This window comes from Hyperolius riggenbachi, chromosome 4, assembly GCF_040937935.1.
Source record: "Hyperolius riggenbachi isolate aHypRig1 chromosome 4, aHypRig1.pri, whole genome shotgun sequence".
In the NCBI taxonomy this organism is placed as follows: Eukaryota; Metazoa; Chordata; class Amphibia; order Anura; family Hyperoliidae; genus Hyperolius; species Hyperolius riggenbachi.
Window position 1 is genome coordinate 53,897,601 of NC_090649.1, and position 20,527 is coordinate 53,918,127.

General features: G+C 44.9%; 1 protein-coding gene across 3 annotated transcripts in view; it reads left to right on the plus strand.

Moving 5' to 3' along the window:
* KIF13B (kinesin family member 13B) overlaps nt 1-20,527 on the plus strand; it is a 368,955-nt gene that overhangs the window by 59,715 nt on the left and 288,713 nt on the right. For all 3 annotated transcript variants that reach the window (XM_068280045.1, XM_068280046.1, XM_068280047.1), the window contains exon 2: nt 11,430-11,523. In XM_068280045.1, coding sequence (XP_068136146.1) covers nt 11,430-11,523 — 94 coding nt within the window. The remainder of the gene's footprint in view (nt 1-11,429; nt 11,524-20,527) is intronic.

Here is a 20,527-nt window from a genome sequence, read left to right on the forward strand (position 1 = left end):
GCACATCCGGCAGGTGGCGCTAATTACATTAAAAGTTAATTAAACATTAAAATGTTAATGTTGCCGAATGTATAGTGTTTTAACATTTTAAGTGACGTCAAGTATTCATGTAATTGGCGCCACCTGCCGACAAGCGGTTACATAAACACTTTTGTGTTAATGTGAACTTTTAATGTAATTAGCGCCCCCTGCCGGATGCGCCTGGCTAACGGAAAAGTACCCAACATAATGCTGCGTAATAGTCGAGCTTTTCCTCTGCCAGGAAACTGTTGTGTATATGTGTCCTCAGCCAGATGGAACGCTCCCCTAACAGTTTTCTGCGGACATGTTTGAAGATTTCTCAGTGAGGTGACTTTTATTCCCCCCCCCCCTCCCACCACCACACCATCAAACAGAGCAGGTGCTTGGCTGGGAGTAGAGTAACTTGTTGGTATAGCAATCACTCCTAAACTGTCTGCCAAAAAAAGACTCTCAAAGAACGTTTGTGACAGTTTGGTGTGCATGGATCTATATGCCTGGCCATACACCCTCCGCCCTGCCAATAAGACGAATCTGGTTATTCCCATAATCCATTCAAAGCAAACCTGAAGCGTATTTAAAGTAAGAAACAGATACTTGCCTAAAGAGGGAGAGGGCTTTGGGTCGTATAGAGCCCTTCCATTCCTCTCATTGTCCCCTCGTACCACTTCTGCCTCCCCCATTTAAATCTCCCGGCGCGGGAGGCTTCAGAAGAGGACTGTTGGCTCTGTACTGCGCATGCGTGAGAGTGTGCACTTGTGCATGCGTACTACAGAGCCTCCTGTCTTTGGGGAGTACACAGGCTCCCGAAGCCTCCCAGGCCGGAAGATGGCAATCTTTAAACAATCGGTCGGACCGTGAGAGGAACAGGAAGGCTCTATATGACCCACAGCCTTCCCCACTCTTTAGGTAAATATCTGTTTCTTTATTTAAAAAAAAAAAAGCTTCAGCTTTACTTTAAAAACATTTGATGCTCAGGCCTTTTCCTATGCAGCCCCTACTCTATGGAACTCTCTTCCATAATCCGTGCGAGAGGCGCCTTCTCTGGACAGCTTTAGGAAGAAGCTAAAAGCCCACCTCTTCTTCTCCCGAGCGGTGGAGACTGCAGAATGCAGGGGCACAGCGCTCAGGAAGAAACGCTATACAAATATTATGTAGATTTGAATGTGCTTTTATCTTCTTGGAGCAACTCTGCTTTAGAGGTAAACCTTTTTGCCCTCCGTAAAAAGCTGCCACCCTGGTTCAGATATCTGTCCCGGGAATGTCTATGGAAGGAGGCGGCTGTTGGTTTGTTTTCACTTTTGCAGGAAGTCTGACCTTTGATCTCAATGTGCAGTTACTGGGGCTGTGTGTGTGTGTCCTGCAGTGTGTGATACACCATACACTCGCTAAGGAGGACTTTATTAAAGGACAACTGAAGCAAGAGTGATCTGGAGGCTGCCATATTTATTTTCTTTTAAGCAATACCAGTTGCCTGGCAGTCCTGCTGATCCTCTGCCTCTAATACTTTTAGCCATATACCCTGAACAAGCATGCCGCAGATCAGGTGTTTCTGCCATTGTCAGAGCTGACAAGATTAGCTGCATGCTTGTTTCTGATGTTCAGAACCTACTGCAGCCAAAAAGATCAGCAGGGCTGCCAGGCAACTGGTATTGTTTAAAAGGAAATAAATATGGCAGCCTCCATATACCTCTCACATCAGTTGTCCTTAAAGTGTACCGCTAAGAATAAGGGGTATTTGCCTCAATAGAGGGAGGCATTTGGATAATCCAGTGGCTTCCCTCGTCCTCCTCCACAGGGCCGTTCCAGTCCCCCCTCCCCACATGTCGCCTAAAGATCCATCATGCTGGACCTTAAGCAACATCTGATGCCTGAGCCTGGAATCCTGATGATCGTTCCAGCATCAGTAGTGATTGGATAGTGTACAGATCAAGGGCTCTGACACAGGAGACCTGGGTTTGAATCTCGGCTCTTCCTGTTTGGTAAGCCTGCACCTATTCAGCAAGGAGACCTTGGGCAATACTTCCTAACACTGCTACTGCCTATAGAGAGCCAGGCGAAAAAAGCACCATATTGGGGCCAGTGCACACCAAAAAGCGCTGGCGTAATCGCAAACGCTCAGCGGTTTTAGAAGTGATTTTTCTAGGCATGTGCCAAGCGATTTTCTAAGCCTGCCTAGCGATTTTTGGAGCGTGTTGGTGTAGCATTTTTTCTTACAGTAGAGCTGTAACTGAACAGCTTCTGTAACAACAAACGCTTTGAAAATCGCTCTGATCTAGCGCTTTGCAGACCGATTTTTCCACTTTCCTATACCTAACATTGAGGCTGAATCGCCTCAGAAATCGGCAAAAATGCTGCAGGACCCGTGTTTGCGTTTGGGGAAAAAAACTCATCGCTCTGGTGTGCTCCATCCCATTCAAATACATTAGCCAAGCGCTTTTCAAAGCGATGGCATTTTTAAAAGTGCTCGGAAGCGCTCTTGGTGTGCACCAGCCCTTAATGTTATTTGTCTTGTCTCGTGTCTGAATCACACATGTGAAACAATCATGCAGCTAGTCTTGAAGAAAATATTGTCAAACATCTGATCTGTGTGCTTGTTCCAGGTCTATGGCTAAAAGGACTAGAGGCAGAGGACAGCCAGGCAACTGGTATTGTTTAGGTCCCATTCACAGTGCCACGTTGCGGAGCTGCGTTATAAAGTCATTATAAGGCAGCTTACTGCAATGCTAATCCTATAGGGCCGTTCACAGTGGGACATTAAAGTCTCGTTAAAAAATGTTGCGTTGTGGTAACTCACTGCTTGCAGTGCGTTACCTCTCAACACAGACATGTTGCGACTTTAACGTTGCATTAAACCGCAACGTCCCACTGTGAATGCGAACTTAAAATTAATCTGTCAGCCTTCTTATCCCTCTCACTACATTCAGGTTTCCTTCAAATTTCCTCACTTCCTTTTGTACAGCAGAGTCTTTCTCCTTTCATTAGATATTCACTACAGCTCAGGGTTTGGAGTACTGGTGAGGAAAGTGCGCGCATAGTTTCACCCCTGACACCAGTGGAAGTCCCCTTCTGACAGGAAGTAGAGGACCTGTATGGCGAGACTCTCAGCATTTTGTAGATTTGTGACGTCCTATACGAGGTACTTTTTTGTTTGATGAGAAATAAGACATTGATTGAAAAGCAGAACTTCTGAGCAGAATTTGGGTTTTGAAGTATTTTACTATTCTGTAGTGATCCTAAGTGGGCAATGTGGTAGAGATTGTAAATAATCCAGCAAAATATTTGGGCTTCTAGTTAATGTTCTCAGTGCCTCATCTGTGTCCTATTCTATCATAGTGAAAGTTGGAAGGTGTTCCACAGCAAGGTGTCAGACCCCAACATGCTTTCCTAAACAAGGAAATCGATACATTTCAAATAGACTTGGAAAGCACATAATCTCGTACACCTGTGTCCCGATACCTTGTGCGATAGCTCAAAGGCTAGTTTCTATAGAAGGGTAAATAGCCTGCTGGCCTCCTTGCGCTCTCCCTAGTAGCACCTCCCCCTATATTTAAAGGACCACTACCACAAAAAAATGTAACATGTAAACATAAATAAGTATGGTTCCTCCGAGATAAAATGAGGCATAAATTACTTTTCTACTTTTCTCCAATGTTGCTGTCACTTACAGTGGGTAATAAGTCTGATAGAACTGACAGGTTTTGTAGTAGTCCCTCTCTTCATGGGGGTTTTTAAGTATTTCATTTATTATCTGCAAAAGCACCCCCTGCAGTGTTCTCCCCAGAATTTTTTCCAGCCGGGTGGCATGAAAAGGTAGCTGGGTGGGGAGAGATGAGAATGCTGGGCCGGCACTTCTCTCCACAATTCTGCTTACAGCATAGGTGGAGGTTAGCCGATGACAGCTGGGTGCTTCCCAAAACTAGCCGGGTGGAGCACCCAGCTAAAAGGGCCTGGGGAGAACACTGCCCTGGAAAAACTCTACATAAAGATGCTGTCCAGCCTCCCCTCCTGTTTACACACTATTTTGGCAGCTGGACTGAGCAACTATCCATTCACTAAGTACTTTTGTAAAGAAAGAAAACCCTGAGAATTCCCCATGAGGAGATGGGCTTGTCCAGAAAAGTAATTTATAGCTCATTCTAATCTAAATGACGTGTACTACTTATTTGTATGTGTTTACATTTATTATACATTTTAAAATGTTGGTGATGGTAAGAAAGGAAGGTTTTGAAACCGGTTCTGCGGCAGACTACTTTTGCATATGTATATTTTTTCTTATTTTAGCTCCTTATCAGAAATACCACTGCCTCTGCCACACATGTCCAGACATCCTCTCCTTATAGATAATGACCACTTATTCCACCTCTTGTCTTCAGAGGCAAACAGCTTGGCTCCCTGTTTATAAAATATCAGATCAGCAGTAAGTAGATGTAGAGACTGAGATCTGAGCAGACAGGAAATGTCTGACCCAGATATGTCAGCAGATTCTGTACTGTAGTGCAACTCTTAAGATTACGTCCAAAGTGAACCTGTCATGTGACAGATATGGCTAACCATTAGCAGTAGAGTCCTCTTCTTGGTGGATGTGAGGGGTGTGGTGACGAGGTGGTTAATGAGAGGCTACTAATCCCCCCCCATGCTTGCTGAGTTATTATTAAACTTTATAAAGCATACAGTAACCGATTATGCAACACGGTACACCAGATAGGCATCACAATATTAAGCAATGTTACACAGGGGCATTACTTTGTTACACAATAGTTCACAAAATGGTGATGTAACAATAAACAATGGTATATGGATTGCAGTGCAGCAATAGCAGGCGAGTCACTGTATCTATAGGGTGGTGAACAGCCCATGGGCAGCAGGGCTCTGACAATTCTAATCTAAGAGGTGGAGAAGTGGGACACTTTAGGGGGTGGCGTAGCACTTCAATGGGTGTTACTGGGAGTCCTGAATATGGTGAGAAGGCTATGGTAACACAGATGAGTCTTTAAAGTGTACCTGAGGCGATGGGGGGAAAACATATGTTACAGCCAGAACCCGAAGTCTGCCCATTTTAGGTTCTGGCCGGACAAAACTAAAAGTGGCCGTCTCACTGCGGCCAATGTGATAAATGGGGAAAAAAAGAGTTCCTGATTCCCTGGTGGCTTCCTAATTACTTTCAAGGTGACAAATGAAGCCAGCTCCTCAACTCTGGCTCCTCCCCCTGTCCTTTTTTCATTTCTCACATTGGCCGCAGTGAGACGGACATTTCTACAGGGAGTGCAGAATTATTAGGCAAATGAGTATTTTGACCACATCATCCTCTTTATGCATGTTGTCTTACTCCAAGCTGTATAGGCTCGAAAGCCTACTACCAATTAAGCATATTAGGTGATCTCTGTAATGAGAAGGGGTGTGGTCTAATGACATCAACACCCTATATCAGGTGTGCATAATTATTAGGCAACTTCCTTTCCTTTGGCAAAATGGGTCAAAAGAAGGACTTGACAGGCTCAGAAAAGTCAAAAATAATGAGATATCTTGCAAAGGGATGCAGCACTCTTAAAATTGCAAAGCTTCTGAAGCGTGATCATCGAACAATCAAGCGTTTAATTCAAAATAGTCAACAGGGTCGCAAGAAGCGTGTGGAAAAACCAAGGCGCAAAATAACTGCCCATGAACTGAGAAAAGTCAAGCGTGCAGCTGCCAAGATGCCACTTGCCACCAGTTTGGCCATATTTCAGAGCTGCAACATCACTGGAGTGCCCAAATGCACAAGGTGTGCAATACTCAGAGACATGGCCAAGGTAAGAAAGGCTGAAAGACGACCACCACTGAACAAGACACACAAGCTGAAACGTCAAGACTGGGCCAAGAAATGTCTCAAGACTGATTTTTCTAAGGTTTTAAGGACTGATGAAATGAGTGAGTCTTGATGGCCCCATGGCTGGATTGGTAAAGGGCAGAGAGCTCCAGTCCGACTGACGATGCCAGTAAGGTGGAGGTGGAGTACTGGTTTGGGCTGGTATCATCAAAGATGAGCTTGTGGGGCCTTTTCCGGTTGAGGATGGAGTCAAGCTCAACTCCCAGTCCTACTGCCAGTTTCTGGAAGACACCTTCTTCTAGCAGTGGTACAGGAAGAAGTCTGCATCCTTCAAGATAAACATGATTTTCATGCAGGACAATGCTCCATCACTCGCGTCCAAGTACTCCACAGCGTGGCTGGCAAGAAAGGGTATAAAAGAAGAAAAACTAATGACATGGCCTCCTTGTTCACCTGATCTGAACCCCATTGAGAACCTGTGGTCCATCATAAAATGTGAGATTTACAAGGAGGGAAAACAGTACACCTCTCTGAACAGTGTCTGGGAGGCTGTGGTTGTTGCTGCACGCAATGTTGATGGTGAACAGATCAAAACACTGACAGAATCCATGGATGGCTTTTGAGTGTCCTTGCAAAGAAAGATGGCTATATTGGTCACTGATTTGTTTTTGAACGTCAGAAATGTATATTTGTGAATGTTGAGATGTTATATTGGTTTCACTGGTAAAAATAAAAAATTGAAATGGGTATAATTTGTTTTTTGTTAAGTTGCCTAATAATTATGCACAGTAATAGACACCTGCACACGCAGATATCCCCCTAAAATAGCTAAAACTAAAAACTACTTTCAAAAATATTCAGCTTTGATATTAATGAGTTTTTTGGGTTCATTGAGAACATTGGTGGTGTTCAATAATAAAATGATTCCTCAAAAATACAACTTGCCTAATAATTCTGCACTCCCTGTAGTTTTGCCCAGCCAGAAGCCGAAGTGGCCAGACTTCAGGTTCTGGCCATAACCTATACATACCTGAGACTTCCTCCAGGCTTACAGCTTCCTCGCCGTCCTCGTCCGCCTCCTTGGTTTTCTGAAACTGGCCCCGAAAAGTCCTCCAGTCGCAATAAAAGAAAGCTCCTGGGGGCGCATGGCCTGGCCACGCATACGCAGTACGCAGCAGAGCGGGGAACTTTCTGTGGGCAATTTTGGACAAACTAGGAGGTGGAGGAGGACAGGTAGGGAGTGATAAGCCTGGAGGGGTCTGGAGGAAGCCCCAGGTATGTATAAAACTTTCCCCCTTTTCATCTTAGGTTTATTTTAAGGCATACTTAGAGGAGTTTAAGGTGGGGGCTGATTGGGGGGGGGTCAGAGTAGGGGCTTTTCTGGAGAAGTCCTGGAGCCTCGCAAGTGATCAAGTGATGCAAGGGGCAAACCTGAAGTAAGGCGGGGTGGAAAGGTGTGTTTAAATCAGTAGTTGGAAGCCAGAGGATTGCCATACAGCTCACCATTCCAGCGCACCATTCCAGCGCGGAGTCCCTCTTCATCTTCTGGACAAGCTCCCAGCTATAGTTGTGCACTTCCAAGTAAGGTCTGCACATGCACGGTACAAAGCAGTCGCTAGTGCAAGGCTTTTGTTGAATAGGTGTAGAGGGGCCCTCCTCTGAACGTTGGTCTGTAGCAGGATCCGGGAAACCTGTGGACCATCCAGCGGCTTCCCACTGAAAGTACTTTAGTATTAGCATGTCATTGCCCTCTTCATACCATTCAGAGAGGACCCTGCATGAGGCAGTACAGGTGCCTACAGCTAATAGACGTCATAGGTTCAGGTTGAACCTACCGGTACTGGGTCACACTGGACTGATCAACCACAGATCCATAACTGATCCATTCCAAAGTAGCAATGTGAATGATAAACATAGGATCCGTTCACATACCTTAGAACCGATACAGGAGTTAATGTGAACCAGGCCTAATAGATTTCATCCTGAAGTCTGGTTTCACACTCTAAAGCAGCACTGGTGATGCGGTGCATTGCGCCCGACGCACCACATCATACCGTAAAAGACAGGCCTGTCTGGCCACAAGCCAAGCAGGAAGTGATGCGTAAGTGATGCATGCTTGCTGTCACTTCCTGCTTTGGGTATGCTATATATAGTTAAAATATGCTTCTGTGAATTCACGTGTCGGTTTTTTTTTTTTTTAATCCACACTCCAGCATAGACAACATGGCTTCTGGGCCAACGCAGAAACCGTGCAGTAACGTAGTTCTGGACCTGCGCTGGGAATGCGGCAAAAATGTCATGTTCGATGCGCTGCAATGTCACAGTATAAAAGTCTCCATAGACTTTTGTTGCACGGTGGTGGCTTGCGGTAAAAATACCGTGTGTGTGTGTGTGTGTGTGTGTGTGTGTGTGTGTGTGTGTGTGTAGCATGTATGCAGTCCGTGAATACAGGCTGCTGCTGGCCTATAGAGCACGTTGTGCCCGGACATCACACACCTGTGTACACAGTCAGTTTCTGTGCCTAGAAGGCTTGGTAATACCGAACATGGGTGTGTAAATCTCCCTGCCTCACATTCCATCAGGATTTCAGATCCTGTGTCATTTACATTTATTCATAATGCATTGCCTATAGATAAGTCTCTGCTGCTGGCAGTGATTAATAACTTGTTTTAGTATTTAACTCTTTGTACCTATTAACATCTCTTGTGACTCTATATTATAAAACTATTTAGCACGACCTAAGATTCTTGTCCATTCCTCGTACACACGCTGAACTAGTCGTTTGAAACGCCCGACAAATTACAGATTTTGCTGTATTGGATAACAGTCGAGTAAAAAAAAAAAAAAAAAAAAAAAAAAAAACCTTGCCAAACGACGATTAACAGATGTGACGGTTCCGAGACCACAGAGCCCAGAGACACAGTGTATAGCGGCAGATTAAACAAAACCCGACTGGTGGGCATTTATTGGTCACACAGTTCACACCAAAAAGTTCACAATATTACTATATAATCCACAAGGGAGTGTCACAGATCCCCCCCCCCCCCTACCAAGCAGTCACAATTCCCAGCTTCGCAGGCAAAGCAACATAAGTCCCAAAGTCCTGGTAACTCCGCCAATAGAAGGTGTCCAAGAGGTGCACAACAGATCCCAACAGTCCCAATAGATGCAGTTCTCATCAGTCCCAATATCCAGTAGACATCCGACAAGTCTACATGACCAGATGCGGGTGAGATACTCCAGTCCACAGTCCAGGGCCTCAGGACACTAAGTTCAGCAAACCCTCTCTGGGTGCTAGCCGCATGGGGAATTCTCCTGGCTCACAACCGATCCAGTGAGCTGCTCTCCCTTCCCCAGACACAATCCAACTCCTTTCCATGAGGTACACACATGCTACCAGCTCTGCTCTGAGGTGCCTAGCTGTCTGCCTCCTGCTGGGAGCCAGCCATTGAGCAGCCTAGATAGTGAATGGCTTTATGCTGATAAGGTGCATCTTTGATGTCTCCAGAGCCTGGGGGGAAGGTGAGTTTTCTATGGGACAACAAATACAGTACTGTACATTAGAGTCTGCAGTCCTAATCCAATCATCCATTGTCACAACAGATATCGGGCGTTTTGCCTGATCCGTCTGGTAGATTAACTCCGAGGACTGTTGGGCAGATATTGTGCAGTCGGTAGAATGGGCGCATGGTCCCTTCCATTTGCGCATGCAGCATATAGATAATTTGGTCGTTTACAGTACTGGTGTGCGGCACAAAAGTCATCTGAAAGACTTGGCATTTGTTTTGGTCGGTGGAAAATGTGTTTCTGCGCTGTTGTCTGATCGGGGCAACTTTTTGTAAAGTATAGGTTACCGCTCTGAGCTGTGGATTTCCATCCCGAGCCTTAAAGGAAGATATACACTTTGTGATATTTGTAATAGATTAGAGAGCAAAATTGATATAATCCTTAAATCTAAAAAAAAAAAATTGTTGTACAGACAAATGACCAACATCTGGAAGATGGCTGGAATATTTAGATCACACACCTGTAACAAGCATGTGTCTAATTGGCTAATCCAGTCTGACTTCAGTCAAACATCTAATATGATTACGGTAGGTATTAGATTGTGAGCTGCTCTGAGGGCCAGTTAGTGACATGACTATGTACTCTGTAAAGTGCTGCAGAAGAATAGTAGTAAGCAACTAGTAATGTTTTTAAATGGAAATAAATATGGCATATTGTTTGTAGCTGTATACCTGTATCTAAAAGCTCGATTTCCTCTTTGCTGTACACTCCTAGTATGCAGGGGGTCTGACCTGAATTGATCACAACTGCACGGTGGTCATGTGATGCAGTGGTGTGTAATTCAGTGATCTGCAAACTTGGCTCTCCAGCTGTTAAGTAACTAAAAGTCCCACAATGCTTTTTCCTTCATTAATCAGGACTGTGTCTTTCAGACTCCTGCAATGCATTGTGGGACTTGCAGTTCCTTAACAGCTGGAGAGCCAAGTTGGCAGATCACTGGTTTAATTGATTCCATGCATGGTATCCCATGTAGCCGTGCAGGTGGACATACCAAAGGTCGGCCCTGCTTTGTGGTATGTCCAGATGTAATTCATTTCCCACAAGTTCCATTGCAGCAGTAAAGCCCTGGCCACATATAGTAGGTGTAGGCAACTATTGTACTAGCCACTGCATAGAACTTACCGGAAATTCTTATGCCCATCATTTTTTGGGGATTCACAGTGCATGTTTTTGTCACTGATGCACAGCCTGATGCTCAACCAATTCATGAGACTGCAGGACTTCTCAAGAACTGCCCCCACTCTCTGGAACTCCCTTCCACCACCCATCAGACTCGCCCCTTCCTCCGACACCTTCAAACAAGACCTCAAAAACCTCTCCAAGATTGCCTTACTCCCCTCACCACCCCCCCCCCCCATCAAAAACTCGCTCTGCCGAGCACCTTTTTGGCAACCCATACCTACTGTGTCCCGAAGGGACGCAGGCGGGGAGCGGCACTATGGAGGAGGCGGGGGAGCGGCAGAGACTGACACTTCAGATGTAAACAGCCGGCTGGCGACACGTTGCATGTCGCCAGCACGACGTATGATTTATGGGGGCATAGCAGAGCTCAGGGGGGAGACTGGGGGAGATATTATAGCAACAGAGACTGGGTATTATATGCAGACCCAGCCTCTGTGTGCTAATTGGATTCTTAGAACCGACATCAGACTGAAAAAGTAAAAAGCCCCCTGTTTAGTCAGGCGTTTATGATCACATACGTTTTTCCACTGTACGCATCACTATGTACTGCTATGCTCTTTGGGTCCGACGAGAAAAGCACTTTACGAATACTTCCTTGTTGTTTATCTATTGTTTAGCACTGTGTAATATGTTGGCGCTTTTATCAAAATAAATAGTAATAATAGGTTGATATATGCTAGATTGGCATCATACCCAGATCCTCCCCTGCTTGGTTTATGAAGCGCGGTTTGTGAAATTGATGTACTTGTATTCGTATAGTTGTATCTGTGACAGTAAATATCGTTTGTTTTGCCAAGATACTTATCCTGGCAGCGAGGCTACTAAGATAACTCTGTATTCTGTTTGTTTGCAGAGCTGGACCTTCACACAAAGTGCGTAGTGGATGTAGAAAAAGACCAGATCATTCTTTACCCCAGCAACACAAACCTCTCCAAAGGAGATGCCAGGTAAGTGATCCGGCTGGCACCTGCGTGACACCGGCCTCTGGTGAGCTGCCACATCTCTCAGGAATGTCCTGGCATCGGCTTACACCAGAGCCTCAGCTTTCAGCTCGCGGGATCATTGCTGGACGGAAAGATCTTCCTCGTTACACGTCTTGGATAAAACTTCAGTCTTGCTGCAAGCTTGGGATTTGTATCTGCAGCATTGTGTTCCAGCTTCTTTCTTTCTTTACTCCCTACTAAAGAGGCCCTGTAGTGACATAGTAGAATGCAGTAAATTATTCAGGATACCCACTCATATGGTAATTTTCCTAGTTTCGACATCAGAAACCCACCCTATAAATATATATTGGTATGTGGCCCTGCTCTTCCAATGATGCTTAGCTTGGGCTGTCTAGTTATGCAGAAGTCTTCTCCCAGAGCATTCAGGGAGACTAGGCATTAATTACACTGTTGGAATTTGCAAACATTCCGCAGAGCTGCACCTGACAGGACTAAAGATTATAAACTTCAGAAAGTAAATTGAAGTGATGAAAGATTTTACGATGTGCAAACCCTGACAAAATGCTTTAGGAATGTATCTATCCCACTTACTACAAGGGTTTTTCTGAAGTGCTCCCTGAGGGAAGGGAAAGACTCTTTGTGCAAATTATACAATACTGTTGTTTTTTTTTGTTTGTTTTTTTTACATATTTTTGTTGTTAAATGCTACAGTATTGTATAAACTGTTATATAAACACAGAACATTTATATTGCACTTTTCTCCTGGTGGACTCAAAGCGCCAGAGCTGCAGCCACTAGGGCGCGCTCTATACGCAGTAGCAGTGTTAGGGAGACTATAGATATAGATATAGATATAGACATAGACATACTGAGTTTGACCTGTATGATTTAGAGTGTCTGATTAGCCCATGCATAATATTATGCCTCCATGTTAAAGAGAAACTCCGACCAAGAATTGAACTTTATCCCAATCAGTAGCTGATACCCCCTTTTACATGAGAAATCTATTCCTTTTCACAAACAGACCATCAGGGGCGCTGTATGACAGATATTGTGGTGAAACCCCTCCCACAAGAACCTCTGAGTACCAAGGTACTTCTGGCAGTTTCCTGTCTGTGAACCCTGTTGCATTGTGGGAAATGGCTGTTTACAGCTGTTTACAACTGCCAAAACGGCAAGCAGCAGCTACATCACCTGCCAGCAGTAAAAATGTCACCATGTTATAAATGTCAGACTACAAATCGGGGATTTAAAGTATTTTACAATGGGCAAACACTGACTAAATCATTTATACATAATTATTGTAAAAATTAAGCACTTTTTTTTATTACATTATTTTCACTGGAGTTCCTCTTTGAAATTGCTGACTGACCCTGTTCTACATGTGAGTCAGCCTGTCAGTGACTTCAGTGGAGTACAAACGATACCACAGATCACATTGCTTATGGTTCCCGTGAATAATGTGCAGCAAAGACCTTCTACTCCTGCCTGGGTATTTTTCCTTAGAAAGCGCATATTTGCTAGGGGAGGCTTTGCTGCTCTGCTAATGAAATATAGTGGAGTGGGGCCTCATTGCTTGCAGAGAGCTGAGATAGCCACAGACAGCTGCCACAAATGTTTGCGATTAGTGCGGAGCCCTGCAGCCAGTGGACTTGGCTCTACAGAACCATCGTGTTAGGCGGAGTGGATGAAATTCATCAGTTGCATGACTGAGGAGGCTGCCTGCCTAGCAGAGCTTTCAGCAGGAGGTCACATGAGTCCGTCACGCTTGCCATCTTTTTAATTGAAAATTGCAGCCTGTGAATTCCTGACTGAACTAATAATCATAGCGGCATCTGAGTGGGGAGTAATTGGGGCTATGGTTCTCTCGTCTTACAGTATCAAAGGCATAAGATGCAGTCATGTGATCTGAAGTCATGTGACCTAAAAGTTGCAGAAAGAAGGGAAAAAAAACAACCAGTAAAGCGACGAGGAAGAGAAAGAACCTCTTGCATAGAATTTTGGCAAAGTGTTAGATACTTTTCTGTTCTCTGGATATTCAGAGGGTAAGCTGAAAAAGTTCTCATTACGGGTGTCTCAGTTTAATTAAAATGTACCCGAGTTGACCCCGGGTACGATAGAGGACACTGGAAGCGAACGCTGTAATAACAGCGCAGGAGATGTGGGCGCAGCCGGCACCACCATAGAGCGTAATAGGATCTACGGAATTTTTTTTTTTTTTCCTCCACTTCATTGGCTCTCTGAACAAAAGCATTGTGGTTTTCTTTTCCATATAAAAGCATCGGCCTGTGGTTTATATGGAACCAATAAAGATATTTCTCGGGATGGGTCAGCCATTTATCTATTTTGAACATTGCATAGAGGGCATCATGCCTCTTTTCTAGCTCGAGCGCTCGTGTGTGTGTGTCACAATACTTTTCTGTTTTTGTTTTATTTGTTGTTGTTTTTTGAAGTGCCTATCGTCCTAATTAAAGATCATTAAGACTAAAGGCATCCAATCTTCAAGCAGAACTGAAGATAATTTTAAAACGAAGTGTTTCATTTACCTGGGGATTTTGCAAGCCCCCAGCAGCCGTCCTGTCCCGCGCCGGTCCTCCACGATCCTCCGTTCTCCCGCGCCAGCTACTTTCGGTTTCGCCACCAGGCCACTGTGCCTGCGCGGCTCTGGCCAAGCGTATCCTTCTTCGCGTTCCAATCCGCAATAGCGTTATTGCAGACGGGAACGCATTGAAAATATACGTTTGGCAGAGCTCCGCAGGCCTCGACTTAAAAGTCGAGAAACGAAGCGGAGGATCGTGGAGGACTGGCTGCTGGGGGCTTGCAGAAGCCCCAGGTAAGTGAAACTGTGTTTGTTTTTAAAATGGTCTTCAGTTCTGCTTTAACTGTCCAATTTTACCGCTTGTACTATGAGAGCTCACATGCACAAACTGTTCCGAGTGTTCAAAATCAGTTAGCGCTTATACTACATGAAAATAGAAAAAATGGCCAGTCAAAGTTGTGTGTACCAAGCTAAATTAACCTCCTTAGCGGTAACCCCGTGTGTGACACGGGGTAAGCCGTCGGAGGGTGCCGCTCAGGCCCTGCTGGGCCGATTTAAATTTTTTTTTTTTTTTGCTGGACGCAGCTAGCACTTCGCTAGCTGCGCCAGCACCCCGATCGCCGCCACCGTGCGCCCGATCGCCGCTATTCGTTGCGGCGCGCGGCCCCCCCCCCCCCCAGACCCCGTGCGCTGCCTGGCCAATCAGTGCCAGGCAGCGCCGAGGGGTGGATCTGCAGTCATCCCGCCCCGTCGCCATTGCGACGGGGGAAGCCCTCCAGGAAATCCCGTTCTTTGAACAGGATTTCCTGATCCAAGCGGGTGGATGCCGCTGAGCAGCGGCTATCATGTAGCGAGCCCTGGGCTCGCTACATGATTTAAAAAAAAAAAAAATAAATAAAAAAAACTGCTGCGCTGCCCCCTGGCGGAATGTTTCACACCGCCAAGGGGGTTAAGTGCAGGGCCGGCGCTACCATAGAGGCAAAGGGAACAATTTCCCCAGGGCCCCCGAGCTTGTAGGGGCCCCCAGTGGCTATAAGAGGAAAACATTTTTTTTTTTTTTTAAATCGACCTTTATAGTTTTTGAGAAAATTGATTTTAAAGTTTCAAAGGAAAAAAATACACATTTAAAAACCCGCCGACTTTAATGGTTAATAGCAAATCCACCTTAAATGCTAGAAACCCTAAATTTGCAGGATATGTTAAGGAGATCATTGGGAATAAGAGGAAAAAACAATTTTTCAAAAAGACCTTATAGTTTTTGAGAAAATCGATTTTAAAGTTTCGAGGGAAAAAACTATACTTTTAAATGCGGTAAATGTCACTTTTAGTAGCAAACCTAACAGTAGTGTAATTTTACATGCATCAAAAGAAAGAGAGCAATACATTTCCTGACGGGGTTTCCTGGGGGCCCATACGCAGCCGCAGCGCTTTGGCCAGGGATCGCTATACAGCCGCAATATGGCTGTATGAAGATCCCTGGCATTTTTTTCCTATTTTCCCAATTTTTGTATTATATTTAGAACGTGGGAACTTTTTTTTAAATTATGTGGGGTTAATCTAGATTGTCATATCTTCCTAAGTGTCCAGTTATAATGTAGTGCAGGGTGTTGCTGTAGATATGTCAGGCCGGGTCCAGTAAACAACGCAGGAAAGGGATGAGGGGGAAAAAAGCGCCCAGAGACAATAAAATACATTAAAAACAAAAAGAAAATGAGGAGGCTTACCTCAATGCCGACAAATTCATAAATGCCGGCAGCCGCATTCAAGGCGCCCCAAACGTGGCTACCGACCTTTAGTGGCACTTTATTTGGCCTGAGGAAGTGGGCGAGTTCCCACAAAACGTGTTGCCTGTGCTTTATTCTAGTAATTCATATTGTATGAATTTGTCATTGAGGTAAGCCACCTCATTTTCGTTTTTAATGTATTTTATTCTCTTTGGGCGCCTCTTTTTCCCTTATCTGTGTTTAACCCGCCCCCCCTCCCCCATTCCCCCGCGCCCCCTAGTAAGGGGAGTTCCTCACACCTGATCCCTAGTGGTTACAACCACCTTGTAGGCTATCAGACTGCACGTGCTTTTTGCAGAAGAGCGACCATCTCCAACTTCCCTGGTAAACCTGAGTGGACCAGAGTCTTGGTTGTGCATCTCCACCTGTCTGAAGTGGTCGGTTGCCCTTCTGCAACCCACCTTTTATGAGTATTCCTCATCTGTCCTATTATCATCTACCAGTTACCGTGACGTACTGCACCATTTGGGCTCCCGTTGTCTCTGTTTTTTCCTTTTTTTAGTGTGTTACACTTTATCTCCAAAAGCAGGAAAGGGTGACTCTTGATTTACTTGAGACATGTGAAAGGCTTCAGCATGGAAGGAGTAAGAGGTCCTTCTGGTCTTTGTTCCTCCTGCCTCTCCAGGCATTCTACCAGATGATTAAAGTGAGGACAATTCACTGCTGGCTGCACTTTGATGATCTCTGACAGAAGTTCAGCCAGTCCACGATTAGAATGTGTAGATGTGGCTCTGGTCCCAGCGTCACCTCTGTGCAGCCAAGATTGACTTCTTCCAGCAGCCAGACTGTGCTTAGACAGCTGTTGAGGAGCTAAGATGCCCAATACACAGTCTTGCAGCAGTGATAAGAGCCTGATGTGGCTTTAGCTGCTGAACTGACCATGCAGTAGCGGGATGGAATCTATTGGGCAGAGACGTACAAGAAGGTGCACTAACATGGTGTTTTTTTTTTTTTTATTTATATAGCGTTTCTATGCTTCTCCCCCTCCTCTCTCCATTGTGCAGTACATAAACCTTTGCCAAGCCAAATGTGCATGCGCTTTCATAGGCTCTCAGCAGACAATCATTTCAGCTGGGCAAACAACCAGATTCTTTTCTGAACTTAAGTGGACCTGAACTCTTGCACAGGACAGACGGAAAACATAGAGAAATTCACCCTGCATGTATTTAGAGAGTTTAGCCTGTCTACTGCCCCCCCCCCCCATTTCATCTGTGACTAATCACAGGTGTAATTTGATCTCTCCCCGGTGTCACCTGACTGCCACGGCAGGCACGCTCATTTGAAAGCACATGATGTTAATATGTCTGCTTCCATGAAAGCAGGAAGTAGACACACTGCAGATAAGATTATTATGCCGTTGCATATCTTTTGAAGCAGGGAGGAAGTTCTGAGTTGAGGTCCGCTTTAAAGGACAACTGAGAGAGGGAAATGGAGGCTACCGTAATAATTTCCTGTTAAACAATACCAGTTGCCTGGCAGCCCTGCTGATCTTTTTGGCTGCCGTAGTGTCTGCTGAATCACACCAGAAACCAGCACGCAGCTAATCTGGTCAGATCTGACAATGTCGGAAACCTCTGATCTGCTGCATGCTTGTTCAGGGCAACATCAGATCTAGTATAGAAAGCAGTGTCTGCTGCCTCTATTGCATTATGGTAATGTGCTGCTCCACATGCTTTTTCTCTGTACAGTAAAACCTTGGATTGAGAGTAATTTGGTTTAAGAGCAATACAAGCAAAAATGTTTGTGAAAATTTTGACTTGATGTACAAGCAAGGAAGATAAAAAACAAAACATACGTGCATCTCGTCATTACAACTGAGCCGATGGTTCTTCTCCCTTTAGCGATGCAGGACTGTACTTAAAGAGGAACTCCAGTGAAAATAATGTAATAAAAAGTGCTTCATTTTTACAGTTATATATGATTGTAAAATCTTTCCTTTCCCGTATTTACATTCTGACATTTATCACATGGTGACATTTTTAATGCTGGCAGATGATGTCACTGGAAGCTGCTGCTTGCTTTTTTGGCAGTTGGAAACAGCTGTAAATGGCTATTTCTTACAATGTAATGAGGTTCACAGACGGGAAACTGCCAGGACCATGGTCCTCAGTTTCCTGTGGGAGGGGTTTCCCCACAATATCACCCCCTGGTGATCCGTTTGTGAAAAGGAATAGATTTCTCATGTAAAAGGGAGTATCAGCTACTGATTGGGATGAAGTTCAATTATTGGTCACGGTTTCTCTTTAATTGTTCCTAATTTAAGTGTAGAGACTGTAGAACGTGTTCAAAGTCACATTTCCATGAAGTCCTCATTAAGTGTCATTGGATAAGCTCCTTGTTAAAGCCACACAAAAACAAAAATGGTTGGTGGGAGCCAACAGATGGCAATGATTCTGTTAGTTATAGTGAAAAGTCTTGTTTACATTTTTATTTTATACTATTTTACTATAACTGATTTTGGGTTGTAGAACCAATCACATGGGTTTCCATGAACTCTTATGGGGAAATACCCTTTGATATAAGAGTGCTTTGGATTACAAGCATGTTTCCGGAACTAATTATGCTCACAACCCAAGATTCCACTGTATGTCTTATTTGAATAGGGTCAGAATCCTTATGGACAGCACTGGCTGTATGTAGTGGTATCACACAGCCACTGTGTATTCACACTGGTCCTAAGGACTATGGCCCAGTGCACAACAAAACCGCTAGCAGATCCGCAATACGCTAGCGGTTTTGGGAGCTGATTTCAGAGCGATTCTAGGTATGTTTAGAGAGGTTTTCTAAACACACCTAGCGGTTTTGGGTGCGTTTTTGTGTAGCAGATTACACATATTGTTACAGTAAAAGCTGTTACTGAACAGCTTCTGTAACAGAAATGCCTGGCAAACCGCTCTGAAGTAGCATTTTTCAGAGCGGTTTGCGTTTTTCCCTATACTTTACATTGAGGACAAAACGCTTCCGAAAACCGCAAACGCGCAGCAGGAGGCGCGTTTGCGGCTTGGCAAAAACCTCAAACCGCCGGTGTGCACCATCCCATTGCAATACATTAGCCAAGCGTTTTTCCAGGCGGATGCTGCCGGCGGATCGCTCCAAAAACCGCTCGGTGTGCACTAGGCCTTAGTCAGGTTTCATCATTGACTGGCAGATGGCAAAGTAAGACCATCGTCCATAGTTTTGCCATGCTCTGCCTTCCTTACTGCTGGGCTCTGTCCAGCCCTGGCGCTCTGTCATCCTCCTCTGTGTTGTGCTATAACTAGACTGTGATTCTCACTGACACACACTCAGCAAACAGAGCTCCGCAACGCCTTGCCTCCTATATGGGAAACATATGCAAGGCTTGAGCTAATTGTAATATAAACAGATGGAGCGTGGAGCTGTGTGCGCTGCCAGCAGACTGGCAAGTGACCTACATTACCGTGGCATCTGCCCTCCTTTTGTCTATTTGGCTTAGAATCTGCCTTGGTATCCCCTTTTCTGCATTCCTGGGTCTCTGTGGATGGCGTGAATGTACCTTTTTTTTTATATTATATAATTTTATATATTTACTGTTGGCATTTGTTCTGTTTTTATGTTGCTGACGTGAAGGTTATTGCTACTCCAAATACTCTCTAATCTGATAGGAATGTTTTGAAGATTTTCCCTTGTCAAAGCTCTAACCTCGCACCTCACGTTTCTCTCCACCTTTCCCCCAAAGCTATATGGTAGTTTGATTGCAGACTCGGTAGTATTTTTCAGTGTTTTTATCCACCTGCTTAAATGCGTTTGTTTGTTTATTTATTTTTTTGCCTGAAGCATAGACACTCATACGAACGCTAGAAAGGGAACCTTAACTGAGAGGGATATGGATGTTTCCTGTTAAACAATACCAGTTGCCTGGCAGTCCTGCTGATCTCTTTAGCTGCAATAGTGGCTGAATCGCACACCTGAAACAAGCATGCAGCTAATCCAGTCTGACTTCAGTCAGAGCACCTGATCTGCATGCTTGTTGAGGGGCTGTGCTTAAAAGTATTAGGGCCCGTTTCCACTATCGCAAATCTGCATGCGGATTCGCATAGCCAATACAAGTGGATGGCCCTTTTTCCACTTGTCAGTAATCCTGAGCGTTTTTCTGTGCGGGAGAAATCTGCACGGCAGAGCCCTCAGAATTTGCACGCCGCTATGCGAATCGCCGCTAATGTATTTAATAGGGAAATCGCATGCCGTTTTGGCATGTGTATTTTACCGCAATTTCGCATAGAAACTAATGTTAAATCACACAGGCAGTGACCTGGTTAAAATCTCATAAATACTAACCTATGCGAAATAGCGGTAAAATACGCATGCGAAATCGCACCAGCATGCTATTTCGTCAGCGGCGACACCGCACAAGTGGAAACTGGCCCTCCGAGACACAGGATCAGCAGGAGAGTCAGGCAACTGGTATAATTTTAAAAGGAAAAATCCATATCCTTCTCAGTTTAGGTTCCCCTAAAGTGTGTGTACTGCAGCCCATGATAACCCTCACCCCACCACAACCCCCCGCCCCCCAGTGGACAGAGTGCATTTTTTAAGGGCTAATTTAGATCACCCTCCCCAGTGTCTTCCACTGTGTTGCGTATTGACATGAATGGGAGCGTTCATGTCACCGGGTCTACCCCGATTGCCATAGTTTAGTCAAGTGGGTTGATTTCCTGAATGATAC